Below are 20,699 nucleotides of genomic sequence, written 5' to 3'. Positions count from 1 at the left end.
CCCACCTTGCATCTTGGTTAAAAACCAAGATCTGGACATGTCATGAAATCCTTACCTATTTTCTTACCATCTTTATCACTGACTTTGTATATTATCTTGCAATATGTAACTCTTGTTTGCTTTTAATCTGCCTCCTAAACTACTGAAATAAGAGCAAAAAATATTTGAGCATAAACAACTTGACCTAAATATCTTTCCATCCCTAGCACCTGGCACTGTGTCGGGAAGATAGTAGCAACTCACAAAACTTTGCGGATAGTGTGGATGATGACATTTGCTGAAACTGCTACTCTCACCCAATGTGTCACTGAGCTTGACTGCAGAATTCATCATTTCTATAAAATTACAAAAATGAAAAAGAAAACACATTCATAACTCAGGCAATGCATTATCTATGACATACAATATGTCTTCTGTGAGAGCTAAAAGTTTTTTAAAGATACACTTACTTTATTGCCAAAAAAACTATTGGAAATTCAGTTTCATGAAAAACTGGTCAAGGTAGTATTAAATGTTGTGTAGACAAAGTATCTATCTTTTTTTTTTTTTAACTTTTTATTTTTTTGGGGGGTACACCAGGTTCAATCATCTGTTTTTATACACATATCCCCGTATTCCCTCCCTTCCTTGACTCCCCCCCCTCAACTCCCCCCCACCCTCCCTGCCCCAGTCCTCTAAGGCATCTTCCATCCTCGAGTTGTCTATCTTTTTTTCTGGATGATAACTTCCCAAGTTTCTTATGGAGAGCAGAAAACAATATGCTTTAAAACATCAAAATAATGTAGAAAGGCTAAAGAAATTTAAAACCTTAATATGTGTGCTAGCACATCAGCAAAAGAACCATGTATTTAGAGAGAGAATATGTGTGTGATTTCCCCAGGATTTGGTATTTGGAATGAGGTCACTAATGTCCCTTGGACCCTCTTCATTTACACTAAAGCTACCACTTACCCCTGTGGGAACTAGCCTCTAGGAATGGGCTTTTGACTAAGATTTTTATAACCCTTTTCTTAGTCTGCGGACATTACAAATGATTCAATTCAACCCAAATTTGAGAAATGAAAGGTGCCTGGGATATGAATGAGACATCGTCCCTGATCTCCAGGAACCATCCCATGTACATGAGGGAACAGAAAATCCTAACAGAGCCATCCTAGTGATTTTACCTTTGTTCTAGAAGCCTTGCTCCTTCCAGGGTTGTGGTATCCTTAGGTTAGCAAACCTTTTTCTCCTTTTCCCCACTCACTCCCTAATATTGCCCATAATTAATTAACCTGTTTCTTGGGTATGGAACCCTGGCGGTTCTACCCCTCCTTAGGATCAGCCCCTACAGTGTAGGGTAACAAGAGACAATCTCTAAGAAAATAAAAATTCTCTTTGTCAATAAAAACTTCTGTTTGGCATTTATCAATACCTTTGTATGGATTACTAACAAACAATATAAATATATGGGTGGGGCTGTGTGTACACATTCACTTCAACATTGAGAAGAAAAGCAAAATGCTACCCAATTGGAATTCTAACAAAGAAAGATTGGTTCCCTGTTTTTATCATAATTCTAGGTAAGGTTTATTAACAATCTCTGAGCACAGGCTATTGGGTTATATCCTGTGTATGAAGGCTTTACCATTATCTTAGTCATCACAACTCAGGGAAGAAAATATCGTGATTCCTTTTTTATAGAAAGTGAAAAACAAAATCAAAAAGGAGAGCTAACTTATTACCCAGGTGGCAAATGACAAAGATCGCTCCAACCAGATCTGATTCCAAAGTCATATTTGACTGCCACCTCCATGCCTCACCATGTACTCTGGGGCCAGTAAACCAAATTTTAGGAGAGAACTAGGGCCTTGAGATTTTTCCCTCTCTTCACCTCTGTAAGCTCCTTCCTGACTGTGTGTGCCCTGCTGGTCTCTTCCACTCATATTTACACCAGAAAATGTCAACTTCTGGAATTTTCAGCAATTAAAATCCCAAATCTCAAAAGGCTCAGCTGAAATTTAAGTGAGGCATGTTGAGCTAGCCCCAAATAAGAACCCAGATGAATTCCTGTGAGTATTTCTGCCTTATTAGCTCTTGTGAAGAATTTAACTAAATTCTAAAAGAACATTCATGAGGTCATGGAATGTCCCTAAGAAGCAGAGGTTATCTAAGGGGCCTGCTCATGGCACTGATATGTTACCTTCTGTTGTTGGTAAATGTCTTGCAAATGATGCTTACATTAGCTTCCAGGTCACTTCTACACAGTGCCCAGTACTCCCTTTTCTACAATTGTTGGGTTTTTTTACCTGTTACAGATGTTGGGGTTTTTTACCTCTTCCAACTGAAAATCCGTTTTTGAGTCCACAATTCACATTCAGCTCTATGCTGAATCATTGATGGTGACCTTTCATGTCACCACATCAATCATTCTGGATCAAAAGATTCTATTCACCTCTTAATCAAAGAACCCATCTCAAAGGTGACTTTTTCTGGGCATGGGATTTATTTATTTGAATGTGCCCAGTGAAGGAGTCTTCTTATCCACCAGACTCAGCACAATTAAATTATAGTTTAGGGCTGACTATAATAGTCACAAATTCTCCTTTAGAAGTTGTTTGAATCATTTTTTAAAGTTACACATTCAATTACATCATATACCTTGGCTTCGTGACTCTCTGATTATACTTCCAAGATATTCTCAGAAATTCTACAAAGGAAACCTGGGTACTATTTATTCATTCAATAAATGTGAACATTTTTATTCCATTCTAAGTTTTACTTTTTATTTTTCATAAGCACCTCATTTGGAAAGAAGGATCATCTTTCATTTCAGGGCTTTTATGTAAGAAGTTCAAAACTCCAAAATTGGAGTCCAACTTAAAGTCACAGGCCTAAATGACACATTTACCTGATTATGCCAAAATATAAAGGAAATAACACATCTGAAATACCTAATGCAGTAATAAATAAACTATCATCAATTCAAGATCAGAATTGCATAGCTCCTGGCCTTTATTCTACGGTGCTACTTTTTTATCTTGGCTTCTTATTCTTGTATCAAGAGAGTCTTTTTGCTGTTTCAAAGTTTTTTACTTTCCATCATTTCAGATGCTGGATTATGAACAAGTGCCTAATATTCACCTTAGTATTGGAGTTAAAAACCAAGCTGAGTTTCACCACTCAGTTGCCTCTCAATTCCGAATGCACTCAACCCCTGTGAGAATTCAGGTTGTTAATGTGAGAGAAGGACCCGCATTTCATCCAAATTCTGTGACTTTCAGTGTGCGAGAAGGAATAAAAGGAAATTCCTTAATGAATTATGTACTTGGCATATATACAGCTATAGATTTGGATACAGGAAATCCTGCAACAAATGTCAGGTACTGCAAATATTTTGCTCATGTTTAAGTGATAAAGCACGGTTCTGTCCTATGTTAATTCACTAGTATGTGCTAGCATATGTGGGTTGAAATACTTTTGGAGTTTTGTTTTGCTTTTTGTCTTTATTTGTTTGCTTGCTTGTTTTAGAAGACTATTGTGGTATTAACATTTTTTTCAGAATTTTAATAGTGTTTTAGAGGCAATAAGGGCTGAAATTGGTTAAAGGAATAATTGTGTCCAAAGAGCAATTGTAGGATCAAAGAGCCACCTACAGTTACTCTGCGAGTCTCTTTGATCTTCTGTGTCCTGTTGTACTACCCTGGACCTGGATGATTAAGCTGTATTATAAACAGGAAGACATCATAAAAGATGAGTCACTATTTTTTACCTTAAAACCTGTGTTATCTAAGAACTTTGAGGGTAATTTCAATCTCCTGCTTGGCCTGAAACAAACAAAAAAATTGATAACAGGGAAAGCTGAGAGACAGGTATTTCAGAAATTTGATGAGCCTAAAGAGAGTCAGAATTGGAAAAATAGAAAGGTAGGTATTATGGACACCAGATACACAGATTACACAGGAATTCGACCTATATAAGATATTCTGGGAAGTAACTAGAGTGAAATGTATAAGTATTCTCTTTATCTTTTCCTCGTCTCTCTTCTTTTCTTCCTCCCAATATTTTTGGAGTGAACAAAGTCTACTGACCTATAACTTACTTTTGAAATTAACAGTTTTGATTGTTTAATCAGCTAATAAATTGACAGACAACAAAAATTATGAAGTTTATCTAAAGAAAGAATATGCCATATAAGTGCCTTGGACATTGGAAATTATGCCTGGTACAGAGACTAGATCTTCTTCCAATAAGGTCAAGAACTTTGAATCCATTATCTGTAACAAAAATCCATATACACAAGCTGACTAGATGATACCACAACCCCTTACAGGCCAACAATGAGGTGCTCTGAAACCAATACACCTTAAAATCTAAGAAAAACAAAGTATACTACATGCAAAAAAGAATAAAGCATATTCCCTCAATATACAGTGCTGTGACTTCACAGAGCTGAAATAAATTCATATTTTAGTAACAATTATATTGAGCCAGAAGAATAAGAATTATAAAATTATAAAATTCTGTTGTGAATCTATGCATTAATATGTTCAATACTGGATATTATTCTCTTTACATTTTATAAACCAAGTAAATTATCATCATAAAGCATACAAACACCATATATAAGTTTAATACATTGTGTGGCTTAAAATGATTAACTTTCACATAAGCAAAGGATTAATGTATTTATTTAAAAACAGGTATATCATGGGACATGATGCAGGCAACTGGTTAAAAGTAGATTCAAGGACTGGCGAGATACAATTTTCTAGAGAATTTGATAAGAAGTCAAAATATATTACCAATGGGATATACACAGCAGAGATCCTGGCTATAGATGGTAAGAAAATTTGTTTTCAAATTTTAATAAAATTATTACTATTACATTCAATACAAATATTATTCTAATATTGATATTAGATTGACTCAAATACAATATACAGTTTACTGGTGTTTGTAAGCTCACAGACAGTTCTAAATACCTTAGGTCAAGGACTGAATTCAATATCCTTTGTTTTTGTTTTTGTTTTTTTTTTTTTTTGTTTTTTTTTTTTTTTGGCACACGGGCTTAGTTGCTCCGTGGCATGTGGGATCTTCCTGGAGCAGGGATCGAACCTGTGTCCCCTGCATTGGCAGGCAGATTCTTAACCACTGCGCCACCTAGGAAGCCCTCAATATCCTTATAACCATAATTTACATTTAAGTCATAATTTATTTCACCTACTTCCAAGAAAGAACTGTATGTGACTTACAGTGTGAAGCATAAAAGTTAAAATATATAAATAAAATTCAGTTTCTACTTATGACCTCATCGCTTGGGATGGTTGATCAGCTTGTAGAGTATGTTAGAAGTGTTTAATTAAAGTAAGTGCTACAAGGGTACGTAAAATTCACCTGAAGGTGACCTGTGGGAAAGGCAGTGTCCCGAAGTGTATAGTTATTTTAGAGTCACTAAAACTGAGCTCCAATAAAAGAGGCCTGTGTGAGTGCTGGTGTCCAAAGTAAGATGTTAAAGACCAAGAAAGCACAAGGTTCTCCCAAACATAAGATCCAAATTAAAAGTCGTAAGTGCAGATGCACTGGCTTAACTTGTAATTCTGCTGCTTCTCACCTGGGAAAATCTATTAAGCATTCCTCTTGGTGAGTAGCAACGGGAATTCTGTTTATTTAGCAATAGTTAATGATTCTTTGGAGCAATGGCTGGGAAACCAGCTACTACAAAACAAAACAACAGAAAACAGTCAGTAACCAGGAAAGAAGGGAGAAAAATAGATGTCCCAAATACATACCTAATAGAAGATAGATATTGTAGGTTTACGTTAAGTTTACATCTGAGATTTACAGTAGCCAAAAAAGAGAAAGAGAAACAGGGAGTATAAGATGGAAAGAGAAACCATGGTAACACCCGAGCAATTATAATTACCATACATTCTAATCTTCATCCTATGAGTATCACTTTTAACATCTGGGTGAGTGATATAAATATTACAGTCTTATTTGCTATCAGTATTCTAGAAGGCCTGTTCCTAGAATGAATTCTAGTGTGGTTGATCACAGCCAGTGTTTGTACATGGGTAATACGTGAAAATCTTCAAAAACTAGAATAAAAATTAGTCATTTCAAGTAAATGAAAAGAAAAATACATCAAAATGTATCCACAGAAACCTAAAACCAAGGGCTATTGTTTATCCATCCAGGCAGAGTCTCTGCACTGGCAAAAGCCATCCAGATGGTTGGGATAAGTTGGCTCAAGGATGCTCAGCCACCAGGTGAAGAAGCAGAGCTCTGCATATGGGAAACACAACAGGGGAGCAGATGCTGTCGACAATCGCTTGAGCTGTGGTTTTGCCACAGCACGAGGCCGTAGGAAAGTTCTGGAGGATCAGAGAACAACACAGCACACAATCCATGAGATAATCTGTGTGTCTCTAATGAGACTAAGTCTAGAAAGTCCACTGCCGAATCGGGTATAAGAACATACCGTACAAAACCATGCAGGGTGTGAATAGGCTCCTGGTTTGTTATCATTCGATTAACTAAATGACTCTACCACTTAGGCACACAGAAAACATCTTTAAAATACGTTTATAAACTTCCCAAAAAGTCACCGAGCAAAATATCTAGAGATGATAATGTTCTCATCTACAAATGAGAACACTAAGACTCTTTGCAAGTTAAAAACAAAATAATTCTTTATTCAACATAAAGTAGAAAAGTGGACTGAAAGCCTAGACTTTTCTCTTGGTCCTCTGCCCCTTCTAATAAATTATACTAACCCAAAATTTGTTTCAAATGGATTAGGAAGAAATCTAATATGTTTATAGTTGTTTTCAGAAATACCATTTCAGAGAGAAATAGCATCTAATGGATGGCCTTAAATAGTAAAACAGAAAGAAAAAAATACACAAAAAATTATTTAATTTCAATTGCAGTTCTTTCCACAAACACAGGACTCAATAAGCATCTAGAATGGAAGGCTCTAAGCTGGACTGGAGGGGGCTCATTTGGGGGACAGGGTGGGAATAGAAAGCAGTAAACCTTCTCTGAGAAATGGCATTTAATTTTGCATCCTGAAATGTGAAGGAATTAGCAGAATGAAACAGGATGAAAAGCATTTTAGGAAGAGTGAATAGAATGCCCAAGTGTTCTGGATTAGGAAAGGACTTGTTCAAAGAACTAAAAAGAAGCCAGTGTGGCTGGAAGGCAACGAGCAAAGGCAAGAGTGATTTCAGGAGACTGAAGCAGGCAGGAACCTGTACGCACCATCTCGGGAATCAGTCACACTGTTCCTCTATGCTGTGGCATCATCATGGGATAAGAGAAAGAATTTTCTCCCTGACCCCATTTACCCCAACACCCAATATGTTTTGCTGTTTCAGATGCCTCTGGGAAAACAGCCACGGGAACCATATGCATCGAAGTTCCTGATATCAGTGATTACTGCCCAGTCATTGCTGCTGAGAGGGAAACCATCTGCATTGCCTCTCCCTCCATTCTGATCTCTGCAACAGGCGTTAACGATCACTCTTACGGGTCTCCCTTTACCTTCTGTGTTGTTGATGAACCCCCAGGGACAGCGGACAGTTGGGATATCAAATCAATAAATGGTAAGTAGAATGCAAAGTTGCTCACACTGTAAGACCAAAAGCAAAAATAATTACCAAATATTTAGTCGAGTCGCATAACAATATTTTCTAACTCTATTTCCACCAAGCATATAAAGAGCCTATAATAGTATGTGTTTGTGCTAACTGTTGCTACTTTAAAATGAAGGCCTCAAATCAATAAAAATTGAGATTAAGTTTCAAGCAACATAACACTATATACCTTGGGTTCTTTTTCCCAAGATGTTAAATGTTTAATAGAAAATGAAATGTCATGAGAGAACCTCACCTGGGCTCTCTAATCTCATATTCATTTGGGGAAACTGGAAAGACTTTGGGGAGTAGGGTGGTAAGATGGGGGTCAGACGACAGAGTCCAAGGTAAGAGGAAAAACCCACCTTTCTGAGGTCACCACGCTTCTCCATTCATCCTAAAATGATGCCAGAAAAAAATGCCACCATTAAGGACTTGGAGGAAATTAGGTAACCTGTTTTCACCATAAAACCTTTTAGCCCTTTCCCACAAAACCACTTTAATAATTTAAAAGCTAAGCAATTCCATTAAAATCAAGACAACTCTAAATTCCTCTTTCCCTACAAAGCCCAATATGCTAAATAATTGCTAACCACTTTTTCCTCATTCAGATCCTAGATATTATGAGTAAAAACATAAGAAAAAATGTTCAGCATGAAGGTTTGTAAAGGTATTTAAACGATATTATACATCTGCCTGTAAAAAATATAATCACATTGGAAAGAATATTCTTAGGGTCCTATTTATATGTTCGTGTTGAAGAACAGAATAAAATCCCACCTACCAGGCTGTGGATGGGCCTTATTTGACTCTTATTTTGAGCACAGGCCACATTTTGGTAGACATAGCCAGCTTATCACATAACTAACTGAAAGTAATAACCCATAGTAATAATAATAATGAGTGTTAAAGATTAATCAATTACTATTCAGGATTTATGAGTAAATCACCTCTAAACCCTCCTCAGGTCTATATGGAAATTTCAACCTATGTTTTAATAGTTTTTTTATAGTTTCTACAAAAATCAATAGGCAATTGTAACACAAAGAGTTAGGAAAATAATAGTTATTGGAATAATTTTAAATAATAGAACAGCAATTTTGAATAAGAGATAAACAACAGTCTTCAGAAGGTCATTTGCAAACTATAATTCCAAATAGAAGACTTCCAATATTTCCTTTCAGCTCAGTATTCTTCATTCATTGGACAAATATTCATTGAGTGCATATTATATGCTAAGTATTGTTGCTCTGGAAATAAGCATTATAAGTGTTAATTTTTAAAAAGTACAATGTACTCTATGACTAAAGGAACATGAAAAAAAATCAGACCCTAAGTTAATCTTGGGTATTAGGAACGGTTACCTCCAAAAAATTTTAATATATTTTCTCTCCCCTCTCTTCCTTTTCAGCTACCTCAGCAATCCTGACGACTGAGCAAACTTTATATCCCTTATGTTACGAAATTCCAATCCTAGTAAAGGACAGTTTTAACAGAGCGTGCGAATTGCCGCAGATGGTGGAGTTAAAGGCTTGCGACTGTGACACCAGCTACACGTGCTTGTTCTCGGGTACCACGGGCATCAGCACGGGGGACGGCAGCTCTGTTACCAGTGTGTCTGTCACTGATGACCAAACTGGGGCTTCACATGTTGGTCTCGGACCAACAGGGATTGGCATGATCGCTCTGGGCCTCTTACTACTGCTTCGTAAGTACTGATTAAATCCCTCTTTTCAGCAGTTCTTCAAAATAAGCATGTAGCCAGGTTCCCTGGAACAGCTACGTTTCTTTGGCCATTTCTTTTCAGTATTTATAGCAATTGTTGTGGAAATCTGGAAAGAAGCAATGGGACTGATAAGGGCATGTGCTTGTTCAATAATGATAACTTAGAAAGTCTAGGGTTAGTGAGGGTCATAAAGATGTGAAACGTGCAAATCCCTAAGTATAAGATAGCAGAACATAATGTAAATCCTATCATGAAAATTTCCACAAAGTCCTTTAAGAGTAGAGAGGCAGAAGCAATTAAGTCCAAGTGGGAAGGTTGGGGAAGTCTCGATGGAGGAAGTGGCTTGGAGTCAAACTCTAAAAGCTGAAGATTTTCTTAGTAGGAGGATGGTGTGTGGGGAAATCAGAAAGGCAGTCTAGGACAAAGGAACAGCACAAACATAAACACACATGTGTAAAAGTGTATGCAGGTACACGGAGGATAGAAAACATAAAATTGGATTTGAATCCTGAATCTGCCACCAACCAGTTTGGAGTCTTGGATTACCAGGAAGAAAGGACCTTATTTGCCTAATCGGTCGCTAAAGCACCCAGACTATATGATCTCAAACTCCCTCCATTCTAGCCCTAAAGGTCTATGTGATTTGGTGGTTTTGTATTTATAAACACGGATATGTATACTCAATCCTTGAGGGGAAAATTGATGCTTTCCCGCATTTGTATTTATCCCTCTGGTTCTAAATATAATGCCGCATTTTCCCAAAAGTGATACATTCGATGACTTCCTAAATTGAGTAGCGTGTTAACTCTTCCTTTCCACTTTCTCGAGCAGTGGCACCGCTCTTGCTGCTCATGTGTTGCTGCAAACGAAAACAGCCAGAAGGGCTGGGGACAAATTTTGCTCCTGTGCCCGAGGGGGGAGAGGGAATGATGCAGTCCTGGAGAACAGAAGGGGCCCATCCCGAGGACAGGGTGAGTGGACCGTCATGTTCCAGAGAAGCTCAGGGTTTCAATGGGACTTAGCATGTCCTGACAGTTATACACTGCACAAAACTGGAAATATGTCAATTTTTAAATGCTTAACATAAAGCATTTATTTTTTAAAACTTTTTTTCTTTTCTTTTCAGGATGTATCAAATATATGTGTACCAATGACTGCCTCTAATACCCAAGATCGTATAGATTCCTCTGGTCAGTGGACACCAAAATCCTTTTTTTTTTTTTAAATTTGCAAAATTCTTCGACCAGACAAATCTCATGTATAAGCACCTTACAAGAAATCAGCATATCTGTTAATTTCCTTGGAGGACAGTGTAACTGGAGGGGAAGTTACACGTTTGAAGTGGTGACTTTATTTTTCTATCTTAAACTCCTGGCAGTAAAGAATGATGTAGCAATTAAAAGGGCAAAGTCTAGAACCAGAATGCTCGAGTTTGATTCCCAGCTCTGCCACTTACTAGTCATTAAGTCCTTGAGCAAGACACTTAACCTCTCTGAGCCTCAGTTTCCTTATCTTTGAAATTGAGCTTATGATAGTACCTACTTCAAAGTGTTGCTGTGAGGAGTAAATGAGTGTATACATATACATACACATTCATATGTATGATACATAATGTGTATTATATATTATGTATCGTATATGAATGTATGTGTATGTGCTATAGATGAGGATGAGTCAAAAATTGTCTGCACTCTGGCTGTAGAATTTACAGAAGTTTTAATATAACCAGGGTGCGGATAATTTTTGATTCACCCTTGTGTGTATATATATATATATATCTCACAAAGTATACATTAGAATAGTGCCTTGTGCAGAGTGCAAGTGCTACTATTATCTGTAGAACAAGCTGTTCAAAAAAGAAAGGAAAGAAAAGATGGAGCAGCAAATATGTTCTCCTAATAATACAGTGAAGAACTTTTCTTAAATTCATACATGCATTTGCCTCACCAGCTTTACCGTCTCCTAATTTACTAAATCCCACGCCGGCCTTAGAATGCTGAAAAATACCCAGCATTGGGTAATGACTGAACAGAGTAGAGAGGCTGCGCAGTTCTAGAGCAGACGTGAGGTTTCTCAGTGATGGTTCCTGAGTATCCCAAGCCAGACTCTGGATGCAAAGAGCCCGAGAACACGGTGAACCTTCCTATTGAAGCCAGCTCTCCATCCAGCACCAGGGTGAATGAGGACCCTGAGTTTCGGTTTCTACAAACGCACAGCTGGCCCTGCTCTGGGGGGTTCCTCAGCGGAGGCAGGTCCCCTCTGAGCGGCCGGGGGAGCTTGCCACCGAAGGAACCGGTGCGGGCACAGTGGCCCCGCGCCTCTTGTCTCGTTCTACACATTCAAGTCGGGGGCCAAGGTTCGTGCAAATGTGAGAAAGCCACGTCTGATGGCTGGCTCCGTCTGCACCATGAATTTGGTTTTATGTTATAAGCAAGCCTGAAGATTATAGGTATAGTTCGAATTGCTCTTATACGAGCATTCCGGAACCTTCTCTATGTTGGGGGTGGGGTAGGCAAACAGTGGCTGGCAGTGTTTACGTGGATAAACAGTGCAGACGACGCCGGCACTGTTATGAACTCCCTCTCCTTTCAGAAATCTACACTAACACCTACACGGGCGGAGGAACGATTGAAGAGGGCGTATCGGGACTGGAACTCAACACGGGTCTGGGGACAGGCGCTGGCCTGGTGGCCGGAGGCCCGGCGGCCACAGGCGGGAGGAGGAGCTCCACGCTAGGGACTCAGCGGGACCAGGCAGACGCCGGCCTGCACCTGGCTTTCCTGGACAGCTATTTCTCTGAGGTAATTCCCCTGCACTCAGTTCCACAAAATAGCCTTGAGACAGAATAGTAATAATGACAATAGCAGTAGATTCTTCTGAGATGTATTCAGTACTCTTAGCTCTGTCCCAATCCTGACTAAAAAATATTTCACTTCTCCTTAAAATGCAAAGAGCCAATTTGCTGAAACATTTCATATTCGATGGACATAACACATCTGACTGCTGTGGGAAAGGCCAGCATCTCCTCAGTGTCCACTTCCCTTTTGCCATTTTCCCATCTTCTGTTTCCTTCTGGTGTTCCCACTTTGTTTCCCATAGCAACAGCAAGGCAGGAGGATCCTGATCAGGAAAAAAATGTGTATTCGTGTCTGTTCTTCGAGGTGTCCTTCCTGCCCTGCAGGAGCCTCCAATAGAAAGGAGAAAAGATAAATCAAAAGCCAGAATTGGGGAAGGAAGAGAGAGGAAACTCAGGAACAGGGCATCACCATGACTTAGTGATAACCAGGGCCTAGAACCCAAGTCTCCTGATCTCTATCCGGTGCCCCATGTACTTTGTTCCTCACTAGGGGAAGAGATCATGGATCTATAAGTATTCCAGGAGGAAAGATGTGAGGCACTGGGTTGGCCTAACAGGGTAGCACAAAGGGTGAATCTCTATTTAGTATGTTTATTTCACTTAACTAGCCATCTATTTTATCTCATATTCCAATTAGCCTGTGTTACTCCTTATATGGTAACACAAGTTTTACCACCGCTCTTAACAACAACAACAACAAAATGCTAAAGATGTTGTAATTGTAAGTTATATCTTAAAATTGGTGGTTACAAATACCATTATAGACAGTGCATGAATAGTACCTATTATTTAAATGAGTAATCCATACCACTCAGTACATTTGACAAATGGGCACAAATTATATACGTGTCATAGAAATGTCATAGAAATTATATTCAAAGAATCATTCATAAAAATCACACCAATATTAAAGGAACTTTACCATTACTGTCAAAATTGCCCTGGGCATGTTTTTATTTGGTTACAATTGGTGCTTTATGGGACAAAGAAACTCAAAGTGCATTCCCCTTTCTCTGTGGGCAATGAGGTCATCTTTCCCCAAACATTTGCTTTTTTTTTTTTTACATTAAAAAATGGTACTGGATTTCAGAGGTAATGCGATACAGCCTCTCACTCTGCAAGGTGAAGCCTCTGCAGGACGGTACCAGTGCTTCCTTCCTGTCACTTTTTTTCACCACCACCACCCAGCCCAGAAGCTAACTTGTGCCCCAGGTAAGAAGGGACTGTTCTCTTACTGAGATGTCGTGTAAAATATTGAACAGCAAAGTTTTAAGGTGATACCAAACTCATGAATAATTGATTTGAAGACCTTCACACCATTCATTTCTAATGGTAGGATTTAGACTCTGGTACAGACCAGAGGGAAAGCAGCATGGTGCAGTGGAGCAAGGACAGGAGGATTTAAAGTCACGTTCAACAACTAAGCCTTGGGCATGCCATTCACTTTCTCTGGGCCTTTTATTACCTTATTTATAAAAGAAAGAAGGGGTCAGATTATATCAGGTGATTTCAGATGGGGTTGGGCAGGCCCTGTGGAATTTCATGGAACCCACCAAGGGCCATAGCAGTTGAGGCCAATGGGGAAGGCAGCCAGCCGGTCTCTGCTCCCACCCCCCCCCTTCAAACAGAGAGGTTCCAATGTCATCGCTTCAACATGTTGAGGTTGTACCTAGGATTTCATTTAAAGGATCTGTCATTAAAAATAAAAAATTTGAACATTCCAGTAGATAGCACCTTCATGCCTTCCTCCTAGTAACCTAACTCCAGCTCTTTTCACCCAGGCCATGTAAAATAAGTCTCTGAAGCTTAGAGCTAGGTACACCTCTGTACATGCTTCTATTCTAAGTTAATTAAATCTCTCTCCTTAAGTAAATAATATTTTGGACATAACTAAATATATTTTATTACTTTCAGGCCACCTCAGAGACAAAAGACTATATATCAAATGCACTCTGATCTCCTTTAAAAATTTCGATTATTTAGAAATACAGCAATGAATCCGTGTTTTTCATAGTTCATTCCATAAAATCATCTTAGATCAAACGTCTCTAAGGCATTGTTGTCCTTCTTCTTTATTTGAAGAAAAAGAAACTTCTAATTTTCTATTTTTTCTTTTAATTTTAGAAAGCATGTGCTTTCGCAGACAAAGATGGAGGCCGACCAGCAAACGACTGTTTGCTCATTTATGACCATGAGGGAGTAGGGAGTCCTGTGGGCTCCATCGGTTGTTGCAGTTGGATTGTGGATGATTTAGATGAAAGCTACATGGAGACTTTAGATCCAAAATTCAGGACTCTTGCTGAAATCTGCTTAGATGCAGAAATCGAGCCATTTCCTTCACAGCAGGCCTGTATTCCCATCAGTACTGACCTCCCTTTACTTGGACCAAATTACTTTGTTAACGAATCTTCAGGAATGACTCTATCAGAGGCTGAATTCCAGGCAGAAATGGCCAAGCCTGAACCCACAATGCACAGGGATATTGTGGTGACTGAGACTTACACTACTGCTGATCCAAGCGTGCAACCCACTACGATTATTTTTGATCCTCAGCTTGCATCCAATGTTGTTGTAACAGAAACAGTAATGGCACCTGTCTACGAAGTTCAAGAGAATATTTGTGTCCCTACTGAGTCAGCCAACACACACAATGTAATCTATGCTGAGAGAGTGCTGTCTAGTCCTGGTAGGCCTGACATGAGCAGTAGTAGCATGACTGATAGTTGTAAGGGACCCGTGATGAGTGGCAGTATTTTGGTAGGACCAGAAATTCAAGTGACGCAACTGGTGAGTCCAGACATTCACATAAGCCAAACCATTGGTTCCACATCCCCAATGACATCGCGACACAGAGTAACACGGTATAGTAACATACATTACTCCCAACAATAAGTGCTTTATGGCCAGTATTCTCTTTGGAGACCTCGCACCTTGTAATCACCAACATATCCATCAAAGATGTATAATGTACTATATTTAACATTTTAACAGTCAACAAACATTCGAAAATTCTAAATTCAGTGAGACTCTTTGATTATATCTTTTTGGGGCTAAATATAGCTAAGCACTTTAGATAAGCCTTTTAAATTTTTTTCTGATTTTAAGTAACGTGCCAAAAAACCTTGACGCAATGTGTTACATCCTTTGATACTGTCTAATAAATAGCAGGTAACTCATAGGGTGAATCTTAGAGGTCTTTGGGCATGTAAAACTGGTCATGTAAACCAAGATGCCCTTGTTCTTGAAAGTTGCAAAGGAAGTCTTGTCTGCATTCACCAGCCATATTAATCTTTAAAGACATATTTCTATTTAAAACTTTTGATTGAAAAAGTGACACTTTTGAAGTGAAACTGAAAAAGAAGATAGACCATCTATCCATAGAGATCTAAAGTCATTTGTCGCTTCAGATGGTTTCTCAAGATATGTAATTATTAGGGCATGCTTAATATCATACAGGGAAAACTGCCTAGGTGAATGTGTCACTGAAAATGGTTTATCAAAAGAAATTATATACCAATGTATAGATATGCAAATATAGCTATCAATATGGATGAATTCTTATTGCAGTTTATTGATTTATATCATCAACTGTAAATTAATTTAGAATAGCAAAAATAAAATTGTGACAACACTACAGTAGAAACAGTTCTTAGGGGAAGTATTAGAGATTTTACCCCTTAGAGAAATTTTTTCCCTGCTCTTGTTAATTATGTCAGAAAACCGCATGAAGTGTGGTTTAATCAGTTTCATTGACCTGAGTCATAGACCTTTCCTTTAGAAACCAGATATTCTTTAAAAGCATCTTTGTAATTATGCAAATGTTCAACAATATTTACTCAGCAGCTACTCTGTGTTGAGTGCTGGTCTTGGCTCTGTGAATATATAGATGAAGACGACTGACAACATTCCAGTCTTCACAGAGCTTCTAATTCATTTCTAGACTTAAAACCCTGGGGATATGGCCTTGAGTTCCTACCAAGGATAATTAATAAAATATTTAATTCCATTACCAAGATGTGTTTCTTTTTTAAATACTACTAGTAATGTTGAATGAATAAAATGGAAACCCATGTACAGATTGTTTATTTTTAGTAGGCATAAAGCAGGCTTGAGAAGAAATTCTAGCAAAATAGTTTTATTTAATTCTGTAAAATATGTCAACTATATAGTAGTAAGTATAATGTAACTAGTAAGATAATATAAATGAAATAAATTTATTTTCAAGGCTTATTCCTTTTGGAAGGAAATAACTATAGTACTTCATGGTTAATTTTGTTTTTAAGTAAAAGTATTGAAGAATTTGGGGCATCTCACAATCTCTTACCCAATTCTCATTTTATAGAAAAGGAATCTATAACTAGAGAGATTAAATGATCAGAACCAGCCAGTTGTAATACAAAACCTTGAACCCACTGCTCAGATACTCTGGCCAGTGTGCTTTTCAATATTATAACTTCATCAGACATAGAGAGGATCCAATTTGGCCTTTTGCATGGTCTTTGCTATTTCCTAATTGGAATTAAAAGTATCTGTCAAGAAAAAAAAATAGGACTTCCTAGGTGGTGCAGTGGTTAAGAATCTGCCTGCCAATGCAGGAGACAAGGGTTCAATCCCTGTCCCAGGAAGATCCCACATGCCAAGGAGCAACTAAGCCCATGAACCACAACTATCGAGCCCATGTGCTGCAACTACTGAAGCCCACACACCTAGAGCCCATGCTCCACAACAAGAGAAGCCACCACAACAAGGAGCCTGAGCACCACAATGAAGAGTAGCCCCCGCTCACTGCAACTAGAGAAAGCCCGTGTGCAGCAACGAAGACCCAACACAGCCAATTAAAAAATTAAATAAATAAGTAAATTTTTAAAAAAAAAGAAAAGAAAATAGGTTTTGCAAAGTTTAAGTGCAGAAAAATAGGTTTTGTGAAGTTTAAGTGCAGAATGGCTATAACGTCATAACACCGGAAGGTTGTTTACTTGTTTTCTAATCTTTCCCAAATTATATATACTGTCAGCTATTACAGCCATTCCTTACTTTAGTTATTCACAACCGAGATTCTGCTACATTTCATTACTCTATAATTGGGCGAAATCCGTAGGACAGCCAAGGAACATTGCTGCCACGGTCATTTTAACACTCAATTAACAAGCAGCCATGGTGCATCTTGTACGCGTCCAGTCCTGTGTTATATCCTGAGGTGGATATTGCTTGAAGTTCAGATACTATTAGGCCAATGAGCCTAAGGGTTATGGAACGATTAGTGAATAATTAAATGTAAGGTGCTAGTGGGATTAAAACTGAAAATACTATGAGATTTGAGAAATGAAGAATAAAATAGTAAGCATTTAACTGATTAAAATTTTAAAAGGAGGTGAAACCACTTGTGAGAAGCATCAGAAAATTTTTCTGTGCTCTATCCCTCTATCAATATGCAAAGATTTAACGGTGCTTTGAAAAGAGAATCTCCACCTCTGGTCAATGCCTTCTTCTATACTAGCCATAGAAACAAGACCAGAACCATTTCATTCTTTCTCTCAATATTATCAGTGGAGAGGAACTTCTCCATCATGTAAGATGGTCAGTATCAATGATATATGACTCAAGCCTCTGAAACTGATATATGTTAAAAACATCATCTCAAACAAAATAGAAAGCATAAAGCAAGATTTCCCCTTCCCTGCTTAAGAGTTAGAGTACTGATCTATCTAGGAGATAAAGATGATATAACATTCATGTTAAGTTTGAAAATGAACTTAGAAGTCTAGGAAATGAGATTTTAAACAAATGTAACAGTATGTAGTTTGAGTCATATCTCCTGCATCATGGAATTACTTGAGGAGATGTCATTATTAAGTAAATAAATGGGTTCTCTTAGAAAAGTCTTATTGGGTGAAGGGAAAGGAAGACATAAGAAGACAGAGAATTTATAAACTTATTTCAGAAAAACATTATTTTTTAAAAATTCCGTCTTTTGAATTAGATATTTCAGATTGCAATGTACTACTGAATATAATGCTTTATATATGTCTTCAATAAAAAATATGTGATTAGAAAAAATGTTTTATTTTCTCTTTGGTGCATGTAGTATTCCATACACAGACACACATTTGGAAAATCTTTTCCCATTTTGTTACTAGGTGATCAACATCTTTATCATCATGTGTGCAATTCAGGAACAGGAATTCACTTACAAATTGAAATTCAGAATAATTTATCAATGGTAGAATTTCTCAATATCATCATTATTTTATTAACAAATGCTCACTATAAACTAACAAATCAATTGAATACACTCCAGAAATTGTTCTAGACATGTAAATAATAAAATACCACCTCTTCTTACTGGATTTAGCAAAAATTATTACTATTATTTCTGTGCCAGAGGTACCAATTTCTGTTGAAATAAGAAAAGAATAATTCATTTCAATCATTTTTTAAAGGCTCCCTGAAGATGGTGACACCTGAGGTAGGCCAAGTAGAATTTTATCTGACAGTGGTTCCAAAAGTATAAAAACCAGAAACACAGCATATATTCAGAGAATACTAATAGTCAAAATAAATATAATTTAAAATGTCTGATGCAAAATAGGAATTAACAAAATGATCATATAGTCAGCCATTGTGTATAATGCTTATTGTACTAATGACTCAAAAATATATCCTATTGAATTTGCAAAACAACACTACATGGTATGATTTACACCCATGTTGTAGATGAGAAAGTTAGTTTTATGTGTGCCTAAGCAAATAGCAGAGTTACAATTCAAACCTTGAACAGCCTAACTCCAAAGACCTTATTCTTACTCAACAAATTCTTCTGACTTAATTCTAGAAGGATATGTGGGAGGCAGATGGCAGAGGATCTTGAATCCCACTAGGGTTTTGGATTTAACTTGGTAGGAAATGAGGGACCCAGTGAAACTTTTTGTGCTAGTGAATGGCCAGGTCCTATTTTATGAGATGATACTGGGGCAGCCTTCAGGAGTCCTCATGATAGGTGGTGTGCTATTGATCATTATGATACAGAGACACCCCTGTGGCCAGATCACTAAGGCAGAGAGTCTAGTATGGTGTCAGGATCTTCTGAAAAGCCAGCATTCCAAAGTGAGCTTGCTGGCCCCAAAGCCTGGGAGATGCTCTGATCACCACTGAGGTGAGCAGGTCCATGCTGTGTTCTCTAAAACAACTGCAGTCAATCATTCTCTAGGTTGACCAAAGGATTTGTACATTGCATGCCCCTGCCCTATTTTATTACTTTAGATGAGGCATATGGACTATTTCAGTTTCTAGAGTAGGGCACGCTTTCTCATACCTCTGTCATTCTGCCACACCCTGGCTCCTTAACTGGAAACTCTCTTCACTCCCCTCATCTACTCAGCTTTTTCCTCCTCAGGCCTCAACACTCACCTCCCCGAGCATTGTTACTTCCTAGGAACATTTCTTAATATGTCTTCCACTGCCCCAACCTACTTGCTTAGCTAGCTCTTCTTCCTTACTCCCTTCAGCAATTAAGATACCATTTTTCCTCTGCCCCTTGAGAACAAGGGCAACACTTCTCATTTCTGTATCTCCTGTGTTAGTAGAATGTCTAGTACAGCGGGTGCACTCATTACTTTCAGAAGTGAAGAATATAGTCAAAATCTCTCAAGCACCTAAACGGAAGTGTCTCGAGTTCAGCAGTATGGCCTCTAGACAGCAACCCTTAAAAGGACCTTTGAAAGGTGTGTGTAAATGCCACCCTTAGCAGGAAGATGCAAGTATAAACTCATGAAGACAATTACACTTACAATTATTATAATTACAATTACAGGAGAAATTTACCATTTACAGGACAGTAATAAAGTCATTGAAAACAATCTCACATGCTTTTTGAAAGACGTTATGAGACAGCTGAATAACATAAATTCTAAAATGTTTACAGAGGTGACTTTGGGAAATGTAGTCCAAAGACCTTAAAAATGCGTGATGGTGAAGCAAAGCTGAAAGTTGGCAATCAGGCATCTCAAAACAACTAGTTTTAAAGCAGTGATAGCATTTTTGCTTTTTCTAGAGTTGGTCAAAGTAAAGGTATTAGAGCAGGGGTCCCCAACCCCTGGGGAACTAGGCTGCACAGCAGGAGGTGAGTGGCAGGCAAACCATCAAAGCTTCATCTCCCCATTGCGCACATGACTGCCTGAACCATATCCTCCCCTCCCCACCCACCCCCACCCCGTCCATCCGTGGAAACATTGTCCTCCACGAAACCAGTCCCTGGTGCCAAAAAGGTTGGGGACCACTGTATTAGATTGTGCATTTAGCACCAAGACTCTGTCATTGAATTTTGAATTTTTCTATTATAATCTATTCTTCTATAATCTGATTTCCCCACATTATCATGAACATCATGCTCTCAAAATTCTGCATAATATTCATCAATTTGTACCACACATTTTTAACCATTCCCTTAATCCAAGAAAACTAGGTAGATTCCAGTTTTTGCTATTATTAACGACACTAC

The 20,699-nt window shown here is 38.1% G+C and overlaps 1 protein-coding gene across 1 annotated transcript in view; it reads left to right on the top strand.

Moving 5' to 3' along the window:
• DSG4 (desmoglein 4) overlaps positions 1 to 15,864 on the top strand; it is a 35,031-nt gene extending 19,167 nt beyond the window's left edge. The window contains exons 9-16 of the mRNA XM_057699482.1: positions 3,091 to 3,362; positions 4,683 to 4,822; positions 7,362 to 7,589; positions 9,031 to 9,327; positions 10,177 to 10,316; positions 10,472 to 10,535; positions 11,938 to 12,146; positions 14,327 to 15,864. Coding sequence (XP_057555465.1) covers positions 3,091 to 3,362; positions 4,683 to 4,822; positions 7,362 to 7,589; positions 9,031 to 9,327; positions 10,177 to 10,316; positions 10,472 to 10,535; positions 11,938 to 12,146; positions 14,327 to 15,094 — 2,118 coding nt within the window. The 3' untranslated portion in view covers positions 15,095 to 15,864. The remainder of the gene's footprint in view (positions 1 to 3,090; positions 3,363 to 4,682; positions 4,823 to 7,361; positions 7,590 to 9,030; positions 9,328 to 10,176; positions 10,317 to 10,471; positions 10,536 to 11,937; positions 12,147 to 14,326) is intronic.
• The last annotated feature ends 4,835 nt before the right edge of the window (positions 15,865 to 20,699 follow it).

Source organism: Hippopotamus amphibius, chromosome 11 (genome assembly GCF_030028045.1).
Source record: "Hippopotamus amphibius kiboko isolate mHipAmp2 chromosome 11, mHipAmp2.hap2, whole genome shotgun sequence".
Taxonomy (NCBI): domain Eukaryota; kingdom Metazoa; phylum Chordata; class Mammalia; order Artiodactyla; family Hippopotamidae; genus Hippopotamus; species Hippopotamus amphibius.
The sequence above is the reverse complement of the archived record's forward strand: the minus strand, read 5'-3'. Positions and strand labels throughout refer to the sequence as shown.